The sequence below is a fragment of the Procambarus clarkii genome, chromosome 41, assembly GCF_040958095.1.
Source record: "Procambarus clarkii isolate CNS0578487 chromosome 41, FALCON_Pclarkii_2.0, whole genome shotgun sequence".
Taxonomy (NCBI): Eukaryota; Metazoa; Arthropoda; class Malacostraca; order Decapoda; family Cambaridae; genus Procambarus; species Procambarus clarkii.
In genome coordinates this window covers 7,005,687-7,018,702 of record NC_091190.1, presented here as the reverse complement: position 1 = coordinate 7,018,702, position 13,016 = coordinate 7,005,687, and the positions used below count along the sequence as shown (strand labels likewise).

General features: G+C 43.8%; 1 protein-coding gene across 1 annotated transcript in view; it reads left to right on the top strand.

Annotated features, from left to right (window-relative positions):
* LOC138373274 (ionotropic receptor 93a-like) overlaps positions 1 to 13,016 on the top strand; it is a 398,668-nt gene that overhangs the window by 345,002 nt on the left and 40,650 nt on the right. The window contains exon 9 of the mRNA XM_069339316.1: positions 3,558 to 3,864. Within this exon, the coding sequence (XP_069195417.1) occupies positions 3,558 to 3,864 (307 nt within the window). The remainder of the gene's footprint in view (positions 1 to 3,557; positions 3,865 to 13,016) is intronic.

Sequence of the window (13,016 nt, the reverse complement as noted above, 5' to 3'; positions counted from 1 at the left end):
CAGCAGGGTCTCACAGGGCTCTGTGCTATTTATTTTTTATTTATATATAAAAGAGTTCCTACATTCATGTAAAGCCACTAGCATGCATACTGCTTCAGCAGGTCCTTAATCCTAATTTTCCCAAGAATACGACCCGCCAAATCATTTAACAACCAGGTACCCATTCACTGCTAGGTAAACAAAGGTTACAGTTAAGGATTGGCGCTCAGTTAATCCTTCCCGCCCAGGATATATTAGGTCAAAGCACTCGCGAAGCGCCGAGCGAGTGCTTTACCACTGCGCCATAAAAACTGACTACTTGGACTCTTCCTGTTTCTGATATATGTATTCGATGTTCTAGAGGGTATAGACTCATTCCTCTCAATGTTTGCTGACGATGCTAAAATTATGAGAAGAATCAAGACAGATGAAGATTGAAAGAGACCACAGGATGGGCTGGACAAACTGGAGGAATGGTCTAGGAAATGGCTACTAAAGTTCAATTCAAGTAAGTGTAAAGTAACGAAATTAGGTGAAGGGAGCAGGATGCCAAACACAAGGTACCATCTGGGAGGTGAAATCATGCAAGAGTCAAAGCGAGAGAAAGATCTGGGGGTTGATATCTCACCGAATCTGTCCCCACAGGTTCACATCAAAAGGATATCATCAGCGGCATGTGGTAGATTGGCAAACATCAGAACTGCCTTTAGAAGCTTGTGAAAGGAATCGTCCAGAACCTTGTATACCACATATGTCAGACCAGTCCTCGATTATGTAGCTCCATCCTGGAGTCCATACCTAGTTAAGCACAAGAGAGAGTTAGAGAAGCTTGAGAGGTATTCCACCAGGCTAGTCCCAGAACTGCGAGGTATGAGTTACGAGGAAAGGCTAAGAGAGCCTCACGTCCCTTAAAGTCGAAAGAGTAACGGAAGACATGAGAAACCTACAAAATTCTCAGAGGAATTGAAAGGGTGGACAAAGATAAACTATTTAGCACGGGTGGAACATGCACAAGGGAAATTTGAACGCGAAAAACGGGACACAGGGGAAAACTTAGGATCCAAATGTGCCACAGAGACGTTAGAAAGAAGTTTTTCAATATCAGGGTAGTTAACAAATGGAATGTATTAGGCATTGATGTGGTGGAGGCGGACTCCATTCAGAGGATTCATATGTAGATTTGATAGAGCCTAATAGGCTCAAGAATCTGTACACCAGTTGACTGACAGTTGAAAGGTGGGACCAAAGAGCCAAAATATGTCGTACTAGAAAATGATAGTGTTTGCTAGAAAATTTACGTATTTTCCAGTTTTCTGTTTTGAGTCCTAGTGTTAGGATTAGGCCACTTCAGTAGGACGGCTTTTTGACGTTGGGAAACCATAGAAGGACGGGCCAGGATGTCGATCATCTCGCTTGAGACATCATGCCTTCAGAGTGTAAACAAGACGGCGAGCCGTGTCAAGTCTAATAAAGGCTCTCACAAACTTTAAGTGTTTAAGAGCATCTAATTGGTACTCAATTTTGAGGTTATAATCACAAACCTGTGTCACGTTTACCAAGTATCTAGTAGCATTGGAGAGCCCATAATTAAAGGTCACTTCAAGAGAACAGTGTGAAAGGCAAGAGCAGACTGATGCCTTCACCACCACTACACCCACCACATCAACGGTAACACCAACACTGTACCCCACCACATCAACGGTATCACCAACACTGTACCCCACCACATCAACGGTAACACCAACACTGTACCCCACCACATCAACGGTATCACCAACACTGTACCCCACCACATCAACGGTATCACCAACACTGTACCCCACCACATCAACGGTAACACCAACACTGCACCCACCACATCAACGGTAACACCAACACTGCACCCACCACATCAACGGTAACACCAACACTGCACCCACCACATCAACGGTAACACCAACACTGTACCCCACCACATCAACGGTATCACCAACACTGTACCCCACCACATCAACGGTAACACCAACACTGCACCCACCACATCAACGGTAACACCAACACTGCACCCACCACAACAACGGTAACACCAACACTGCACCCACCACATCAACGGTAACACCAACACTGTACCCCACCACATCAACGGTATCACCAACACTGTACCCCACCACATCAACGGTAACACCAACACTGCACCCACCACATCAACGGTAACACCAACACTGCACCCACCACATCAACGGTAACACCAACACTGCACCCACCACATCAACGGTATCACCAACACTGCATCCACCACATCAACGGTAACACCACCTGTCGCATGTCTGCGTTACTAAGCAGTCTACGCTCATGTTAGGAAGTACCTCAAACTATAGTATGATAGCTGCTTAATTAACATTAACTAGACCAGTAGAAGTGGCTCTACTGTGGACAATCAGGCCGCCTTAGAGCAGCCCACATAGAGCTTCTGATCATATCTCCTCTGTCCCCAACTACCTCCGTTTCCGCGGGAATGCTTCTAATGAAGGCATCTGACATGATGCTGTCCATTGTATGGGTATATGACCTCATCACTATAGCAACGCCTGAACACAACAATCATTAAGAAAGTTATTTAATGATTACATTGGCTAGTATATAGATTTAAATAATAATTATTCAGAATATATTAAAATTTAATAAAACAATGTAAGTAGTGCAGGCTAAAAACTGGATTGAAATTAAATTAAGCCAAGATCATTAAACTTATAAGTGATTTGGCTGCACTTACATTCTTACTTAATTATTACTTGCATATTCGAATGCATTATTTTGTCAGAGAAGGTGGGATGGGAGTACACACCCTTGTCCCAGCTTACTCCTCAAACAGCGGATAGTCGCTAACAGCTGAGCACATGGACTCCAAAAGTAGATTGTCGCTAAGCAATCTACGTTTAATGAATCAATCAACCTGACCAGGTTCACTTTGATTTTAGTTATATTTAAATAATATTTTTTTGTGTAGATTATTAGATAAAGTTTTTGTACCAGACTTTTGGCTAACCAAAAGGTGCGGGAAGGTGATTGGTTAACCAGAATGTGTAGGAAGGGTGTTGGTTAACCAGAAAGTGTAGGAAGGGTGTTGGTTAACCAGAATGTGTAGGAAGGGTGTTGGTTTATGAGAAGATGTTGGAAATCTATTGGTTAATGAGATGGTGATTGACCGCTCAGGTTGATGATGTGGTGGATGGTTCTGGTGTATTCGTACATGATTTGTAAGTTAATGAGAAGTTACACAAGTCTGTGGGTTAATTAGACGGTAAAGTTTGATAGTTAGATAATTTGATGCTTCTTAAAATAGGCAGTTGATTAATTTAATGGAAGGAAGTTGGCAAGTAAGACAAGTAAGACAAGTAAGACATACGGCAGATGGTCAATAAGAATGTGCTGTATTTTAGGTTTATATATATATATATATATATATATATATATATATATATATATATATATATATATATATATATATATATATATATATATATATATATATATATATATATATATATATATATATATATATATATATATATATATATTACTAAAATGGGTTTGATCAGTGGTGAGAGGCTGGGGCAGCAGAGCCTGGTGTACGCCAGCCTGTACACGTGGGGGATGCACTTCCGCTACACCCTGCGTCAGGAGCCCAGCACCGCCAGCCTCCAGGTGTATGTGGTGTTCCTTGGCTTGTACGTCATCGTCATCACCACAGGCTACTGCTCCAACCTCACAGCCTTCCTCACTGTAGAGAGAACACCGCCCGGTATAAACACCATCAAGCAACTCTACAGCTCCTCCCTCACTCCCTTGGGCCTTGGCAACTTCTTCGGGATATCTATGGCTGAGTCCAAGAGTGAATATCTTAGGGTAAGTGCTTGTGCTGAGTCCAAGAGTGAACATCTTAGGGTAAGTGCTTGTGCTTAGTCCAAGAGTGAATATCTTAGGGTAAGTGCTTGTGCTGAGTCCAAGAGTGAATATCTTATGGTAAGTGTTTGTGCTGAGTCCAAGAGTGAATATCTTATGGTAAGTGTGCTGAGTCCAAGAGTGAATATCTTAGAGGAAGTGCTTGTGCTGCGCCCTAGAGTGAATATTTTATGGTAAGCGTTTGTGCTGAGCCCAACAGTGAATATCTTAGAGTAAGTGCTTGTGCTGAGTCCTAGAGTGAATATCTTAGGGTATGTAAGTGACTAAGAAATTTTGAGGAAATAGGTGTTAGAATCATTAATCATACCCTTTCGGTCATATTTAACAACACACACACACACACACCTCGTAGCCTCGGGGATAGGGGCCTTAATAGGGGCCTCGTAGGGGATAGGGGCCTTAAAGGGGCCTCGTAGCCTGGTGGATAGCGCGCAGGACTCGTAATTCTGTGGCGCGGGTTCGATTCCCGCACGAGGCAGAAACAAATGGGCAAAGTTTCTTTCACCCTAAGTGCCCCTGTTACCTAGCAGTAAATAGGTACCTGGGAGTTAGTCAGCTGTCACGGGCTGCTTCCTGGGGTGTGTGTGTGTGTGTGTGGTGTGTGGAAAAAAAAAAGTAGTTAGTAAACAGTTGATTGACAGTTGAGAGGCGGGCCGAAAGAGCAAAGCTCAACCCCCGCAAAAACACAACTAGTAAACACACACACACACACACACACACTCACACTCACACTCACACACACACACGTGTGTGTGAAGGAATGGTCGAACAAATGGTTGTTAGAGTTTAACCCAACCAAATGTAATGTAATGAAGATAGGTGTAGGGAGCAGGAAGCCAGATACAAGGTATCATCTGGGAGAGGAAATTCTTCAGGAGTCAGAGAAGGAAAAAGACTTGGTTGATATCAAGCCAGACCTGTCTCCTGCAGCACATATCAAGCGGATAACATCAGCGGCATATGCCAGGCTGGCCAACATACGAACGGCATTCAGAAACTTGTGTAAAGAATCATTCAGAACTTTGTATACCACATATGTCAGGCCAATCCTGGAGTATGCAGCCCCAGCATGGAGTCCATATCTAGTCAAGGATAAGACTAAACTGGAAAAGGTTCAAAGGTTTGCCACCAGACTAGTACCCGAGCTGAGAGGTATGAGCTACGAGGAGAGACTACGGAAATTAAACCTCACTTCGCTGGAAGACAGAAGAGTTAGGGGGGACATGATCACCACATTCAAGATTCTGAAGGGAATTGATAGGGTAGATAAAGACAGTCTATTTAACACAAGGGGAACACGCACAAGGGGACACAGGTGGAAACTGAGTGCCCAAATGAGCCACAGAGATATTAGAAAGAACTTTTTTAGTGTCAAAGTGGTTGACAAATGGAATGCATTAGGAAGTGATGTGGTAGAGGCTGACCCCATACACAGTTTCAAGTGTAGATATGATAGAGCCCAATAGGCTCAGGAATCTGTACACCTGTTGATTGACGGTTGAGAGGCGGGACCAAAGAGCCAGAGCTCAACCCCCGCAAACACAACTAGGTGAGTACAACTAGGTGAGTACACACACACACACACACACACACACACACACACACACACACACAAGAGACTATACGTAGGATGGCGGTCAGGGAACAAGTGTAGGACAGCGGTCCGCGAATTACTTCAATATTCTCGGGATATTTACGTACCAGTAAGCCCAAAACATAGTTTTTGATCATATGAAGGGTACAGCAACGCAGTGATAACGCAACATAGTGAATTCTTATAACATGGGATAAGAAAAAAATTGAAAATGAACGAGATTGTGGCAAGACGGTGGCACCAGAGGCCTGAGAAGGGCAGAGCTTGGACCACCACGTGGGAGGAGTTCTGGCGGAGACGTCAACAATTAAGGAGGACATCGCTTCATAAATCACCTAATTGTGCTGTGGGATGCTTACTTGGAGGTGAGTGCCTCTCAAAGTCAGTCATACAAGGTGTACAGTGTTTTTTATATAGTAATTAGCTTTGAACATAAGTTAATTAAAATACAAAAAGTAGCTCAAGAGCCTCAGCTTGGTACTAGTTTTCTCACACCTGTGTGTTACATTACACCGTCACTGACTAGACCTACCCTCCCCCCTCTCCTCACCATAACATGCCAGTGTAAACACACACACACACGCACGCACAAACCAGCCTACCGCCAACCTCACCCCTCACTACTGGGACTTGACCTTCCATCCCTCACCCCCCTGATTGTCCTCCTTCTTCCCTTCCCCCCCCCCCATTCTGCCTATTTCCCTCTCTTCCTCAATCTCCCTCACTCCCTTTCACTCCTCCTTCACTCCCCCTCTCCCTTTCACTCCCTCTCTCCCTCTCCCTCCATCCCTCCACCAGTTAACCCAACCCCCCCACCGTGCCACCCCCACAATAAACACACAGACACACACACACACACACACACACACACACACACACACACACACACACAGACACACACAGACACACACACACACACACACACACACACACACACACACACACAAATACACAGACACACACACACACACACACACACACACACACACACACACACACACACACACACACACACACACACAGGGGGGCCTCGTAGCCTGGTGGATAGCGCGCAGGATTCGTAATTCTGTGGCGCGGGTTCGATTCCCGCACGAGGCAGAAACAAATGGGCAAAGTTTCTTTCACCCTGAATGCCCCTGTTACCTAGCAGTAAATAGGTACCTGGGAGTTAGTCAGCTGTCACGGGCTGCTTCCTGGGGTGTGTGTGTGTGTGTGGTGTGGAAAAAAAAAAAGTAGTTAGTAAACAGTTGATTGACAGTTGAGAGGCGGGCCGAAAGAGCAGAGCTCAACCCCCGTAAAAACACAACTAGTAAACACACACACACACACACACACACACACACACACACACACACACACACACACACACACACACACACACACACACACACACACACACACACACACACACACACACACACACACACACACACACACACACACACACACACACACAGGTCAAGCAAATGGTAAGACAACAGAATGAAGCTGGAGGAGAGGGACTGGACGAGTCATTCATGGAGATGATCGCTAAGGCATGGAAGGAAGTCAGTGGGGAATTGAAGGACCTGAGGGAAACTATATGTAAGCTGCAGACAGAACTAAGTGCAGCACAAGAGGAGATAAAAAGCCTAAAAACAGGCCCTCCTCAGACTCTGGTCCAAGGGACCAACCCCCAGGTACCAGGAGATGTAGCAATGGCAGGGACCGCAACAATTGGCCCAACCTTTGCTGAAATGCTGAAGAGCCCAGGAGCAATGTCCACAGTCAAGGAAGTTGTAATGAAAGCAGTAACCTCACAGGAGGCAGCTAGATGCACAAGCCAGCTAATGGAAAGGAAAAGAGCTGTAGTAGTGGTATGTGTGAAGGAACAAGAGGGCTCCACAAGGGAGGAATCGAGGAATAAAGACAAAGCTGCAGTGGCAGGGATATTAAAGAAGATAGGAATGAAAGGGGCTGAACGAGACATAGAACAGTTTTTCCGGATTGGCCAGTACAACAGAGACAAAAAGAGATTGATCAAGGTAGTATTCAAGAGCGAGGACATCAAAGAGGACATCCTAGTAAAGAAGAGCAAATTGAGGTATGCAAGGAACTACAAAGAGGTATATATTCAGAGGGACATGACCAGAGACGAGAAAGTAAGGGCAGCAGATGCAAGGAGAGGGAAGGGAGCCAGGGAACCTCAGCCTCCAACCCAGTAATCCCAGAGGGGAGTGGGGAGCTCCAATCCAGCAACCCAGGAACCTCAGGGGGGGGGGGGGGAATGCAACCCCCCAGCCCACCACCCAATAGGGCCCTCCCTACCCCCCAGCACAAACCCTTCCTTGCCCCTGCACAATGCCCATCAGGAAACCCAAATCCTCGCCCTCCCCTTACCTCAAGTAGCCCCTGCTTTCCCAGCCCCTGGTCTTCTCCCTGCCCCAAGTAGGCCAGAGCAAGACCAAAGCCCTCTATCCCCCACTCCATTTCCCTCCAAACCCCCTGTCAACTACACTGCAGGAGGGCGTGCCCTTTCCCCAAGCAATCCCTGCTCCCTCACCCCCAGGACTTCTTCCTGCCCCAAGCAGGCCTGAGGAAGACCTAAGCCCTCCATCCCCCACTCCACCTCCCCCTGAACCCCTGGAAACTACCTCATAGGAGGAGGAGCCTACCCAAGTAGCAATGACCATAGAACAACTTCCTACACTTGTGGGGAGTGAGGGTGAAATTAGATATAAGAAAGTGAGCTTCAATGTAATGTACTCAAACATTGATGGGATTACCAATAAAGCAAGTGAACTGGCAGAAAGAGTGCAGAAAGAAATCCCTGATGTAATAGGACTAACGGAAACAAAATTGTCAGGAGTCATAACAGATGCCATGTTTCCAAAGGACTACTATATAGTAAGGAAAGAGAGGGAAGGGAGAGGAGGTGGAGGAGTGGCCCTGCTGATAAGGAAGGACTGGAGTTTTGATGAGATGGAAATTCCGGGCTGTGACGGATTCAGAGATTACATAACAGGAACTATAACAATGGGTGGACCTAAGATAATAGTGGCAGTCATTTACAACACTCCCCTAAATGACAGAAGACCTAGACAGGAGTTTGATAGGAACAACATGGCAACCATTAATATAATAGAGAGAGCAGCTTCTGTTGCCTGCAGGAATGGCTCCAGACTCTTAATCATGGGCGATTTCAACCATGGAAATATAGACTGGGAGAATGGGGACCCACATGGTGGTGCAGATACGTGGAGAGCTAAACTCTTGGAAGTGGCAACAAGGAATTTTCTGAGCCAGCATGTCAAGGAACCCACAAGAGTGAGAGGCAATGATGAACCAGCTAGACTCGACTTGATATTCACCCTGAATGAGTCAGAAATAAGGGAAGTCAAAGTTGAAGCCCCCATAGGAATGAGTGACCACAGTGTACTGACCTTTGAGTACTTGGTGGAGATAGGGATAACCTATCCAAGGATGGGAGTAGAGGGAAAAAGACTGAATTACCGAAGAGGAAAATATGACGAGATGAGGAGCTTCCTCAGGGGAATACCATGGGAAACAGAACTTAGAGACAAGAATGTGCAGGTCATGATGGATTTTGTCACCCAGAAGTGCCAGGAAACTGCAGACAGGTTTATCCCCGTCCAAAAAGAGAAAAACGAAAAACAACAGAAAAACCCATGGTTCAACCAGGAATGTAAGGTAGCGAAGCAACTGAGTAAAAGAACATGGAGAAACTACAGAAATAACAGAACACCAGAGAGCAGGGAGAGATAACAGAGGGCCAGAAATGAGTACCTCAGAGTGAGGAGGGAAGCAGAGAGACAATTTGAAAATGACATCGCGAGTAAAGCCAAGACCCAACCAAAGCTGCTCCACAGCCACATCAGGAGGAAAACAGGAGTGAAGGAACAAGTGATGAAGCTGCGAAAAGCGGAGAACAGATACACAGAGAATGACAAGGAGGTGTGTGAAGAATTCAACAAGAGATTCCAGGAGGCCTTCACAATAGAACAAGGAGAAGCCCCTGCACTAAATGAGGAGGCGGCAAACCAAGCAACCTTGAAGGAATTTGACCTCACCAGTGATGAGGTCAAAAGGTGTCTGCTGGAGCTGGATGTGACAAAGGCTGTTGGGCCTGACAGAATCTCACCATGGATACTAAAGGAAGGTGCAGAAGCACTAAGTGTGCCACTCTCTATGGTGTATAACAGGTCACTGGAAACAGGAGACTTACCAGAAGGTTGGAAGACAGCTAACGTGGTCCCAATATATAAAAAGGGTGACAGGCAAGAGGCACTGAATTACAGGCCAGTTTCCTTAACTTGTATACCATGATGGAGAAGATCGTGAGAAAAAGGCTCGTAGAGCATCTGGAGGGAAATAACTTTGTAACGCACCACCAACATGGGTTCAGGGATGGTAAATCGTGCCTCACAGGTTTAATAGAATTTTATGACCAGTGATCCGCTTGTTGAGCGGATTTTTGTGTTGCGTTTCATTTACGAGATGGAGAAGGATGGGAAGCTGCCCTTTCTAGATGTAACAGTCATGGAAAGGAGCAGAGGTTTCCACACTGCAGTCTACACTAAGGAAACAAACATAGGAATGTGCCTTAATGCCAACAGTGACTGCCCAGACAGGTACAAGAGGAGTGTTGTTAACGCTTATGTCGACTGTGCACTCAGCCACAGGTCAGGATGGAAGCAAGTTGATGAAGAACTCTGTAGGGTAAGGCAGGTCCTAGTCAACAACGGCTTCTCCAATGGTTTCGTTGAAGACATCATAAGAAGGAAGGTGAAACGCCATGCAACCTCTGAAGAGACAACTAACACAATACCTGTTGTGTTATATTGTGATATATAACATATATCACAACATATATATATATATATATATATATATATATGTCGTACCTAATAGCCAAAACGCACTTCTCAGCCTACTATGCATGGCCCGATTTGCCTAATAAGCCAAGTTTTCATGAATTAATAGTTTTTCGACTACCTAACCTACCTAACCTAACTTTTTTGGCTACCTAACCTAACCTAACCTATAAAGATAGGTTAGGTAGGGTTGGTTAGGTTCGGTCATATATCTACGTTAATTTTAACTCCAATAAAAAAAAATTGACCTCATACATAATGAAATGGGTAGCTTTATCATTTCATAAGAAAAAATTTATAGGAAATATATTAATTCAGGAAAACTTGCCTTATTAGGCAAATCGGGCCTTGCATAGTTAGGTGAGAAGTGCGTTCTGGCTACTAGGTACGACATATATATATACATATATATATATATATATATATATATATATATATATATATATATATATATATATATATATATATATATGTCGTACCTAGTAGCCAGAATGTACTTCTCAGCCTACTATGCAAGGCCCGATTTGCCTAATAAGCCTAGTTTTCATGAATTAATGTTTTTTTCGACAACCTAACCTACCTAACCTAACCTAACCTAACGTTTTCGGCTACCTAACCTAACCTAACCTATAAAGATAGGTTAGGTTAGGTTAGGTAGGGTTGGTTAGGTTCGGTCATATATCTACGTTAATTTTAACTCCAGTAAAAAAAAATTGACCTCATACATAATGAAATGGGTAGCTTTATCATTTCATAAGAAAAAAAATTAGAGAAAATATATTAATTCAGTAAAACTTGGCTTATTAGGCAAATCGGGCCTCGCATAGTAGGCTGAGAAGTGAGTTCTGGCTACTAGGTACGACATATATATATATATATATATATATATATATATATATATATATATATATATATATATATATATATATATATATATATATGTCGTATCTAGTAGCCAGAACGCACTTCTCAGCCTACTATGCAAGGCCCGATTTGCCTAATAAGCCAAGTTTTCATGAAATAATGTTTTTTCGTCGACCTAACCTACCTAACCTAACCTATCCTAGCTTTTTCGGCTACCTAACCTAACCTAACCTAAAAAGATAGGTTAGGTTAGGTTAGGTAGGGTTGGTTAGGTTCGGTCATATATCTAAGTTAATTTTAACTCCAATAAAAAAAATTTACCTCATACATAATGAAATGGGTAGCTTTATCATTTCATAAGAAAAAAATTAGAGAAAATTTATTAATTCAGGAAAACTTGGCTTATTAGGCAAATCGGGCCTTGCATAGTAGGCTGAGAAGTGCAGCGAGCATTCCCCCTCTGGATTGCGACACTGAGGCGCTAAAAGAGAAAACTTGCTGCTCTAGGGTCTCTTGTGGTGTCAATGAGCTTGGAACCAAGATCCTTAAGAAACCTTCTTGCACTCTCTCTATGGGCCTAGGGTCTCAGACCCTATTGGAACGAAGTTGTACCGATGATCTAATTGCCTGTACTTGGCTGACTTGTCTCTTTCTCTGCGTGTCGCCGCGGCTCCTGCTGTGCCGGCAGAGAGGTTGATGTATGTGGTTGCCAGGGTGGATACACAAGTATAGTCCCATGCCAACTGTCTGCCACCCTTCCACGGTCGCAGTGTGATTCTGTCTGGTCGGCCGGCAAAGCTAACAGAGTCACGGTTCAGTAGGTTGCGGGGCTCTCTCTCCGCTGGACACTGAGCAGAGGCAAGGCTTCTTTTAATGATGTCATTGACTTCGTCGTGTCTAGTGTGAAAACCACCAGATTTTCCACAGTGCAGGCCATGCAATCCATATTCGTCAGCATCTGCCTCGCTGCAAATACACCTATGAACAGTGTGGAAAAGGGCAGCAAGACGAGAGCGACTGCAATACGGAGCTCCTGCCGATCAAGACGTGTGCCTGTCGCAGACATAGGGACTGCCAAAAGGAAGTCCCTTGCATGGGGAGCCTGCACAGCTGTGAGGCGTGCACGATCACTGGGGGTTGTTGCTGCCTCCAGCAAAGCTGTGGATTCTTTGTCTACAATGGGGCTGTCCCAACTGGATTGTTCCTTGGCTTTCGGCATGGCTGGTCTGAGTGCTGGGTCTGCCCTGGCACCCCATTTCGTGTCGCATTCCATGTAGTAGGGGGTCCTGTATCCCCGCTACATCACTCAGGGTGTCAGGTAGAATTTCCTTAACCAGGTCATCTGATGCTGAGGAGGATATATATATATATATATATATATATATATATATATATATATATATATATATATATATATATATATATGTATGTATATATATATATATATATATATATATATATATATATATATATATATGCATATATATATATATATATATATATATATATATATATATATATATATATATATATATATATATATATATATATATATATATATATATATATTGGTGTATACTGGCAGCAGGTTTTCTTTCAAACATGTTTCATTGAATATGACCGCATATTCTGTATTAATTATTTTCTGGTTTAGGGCTTCTATCCCTCTAACTATTTTCTTAGCATCAGGGCTTAATTGAAATAGGAGTTCTCCAAAACTCATTTTCGTACTTTTAAGGTGAAGAAAAGAAGTGATTTACTAT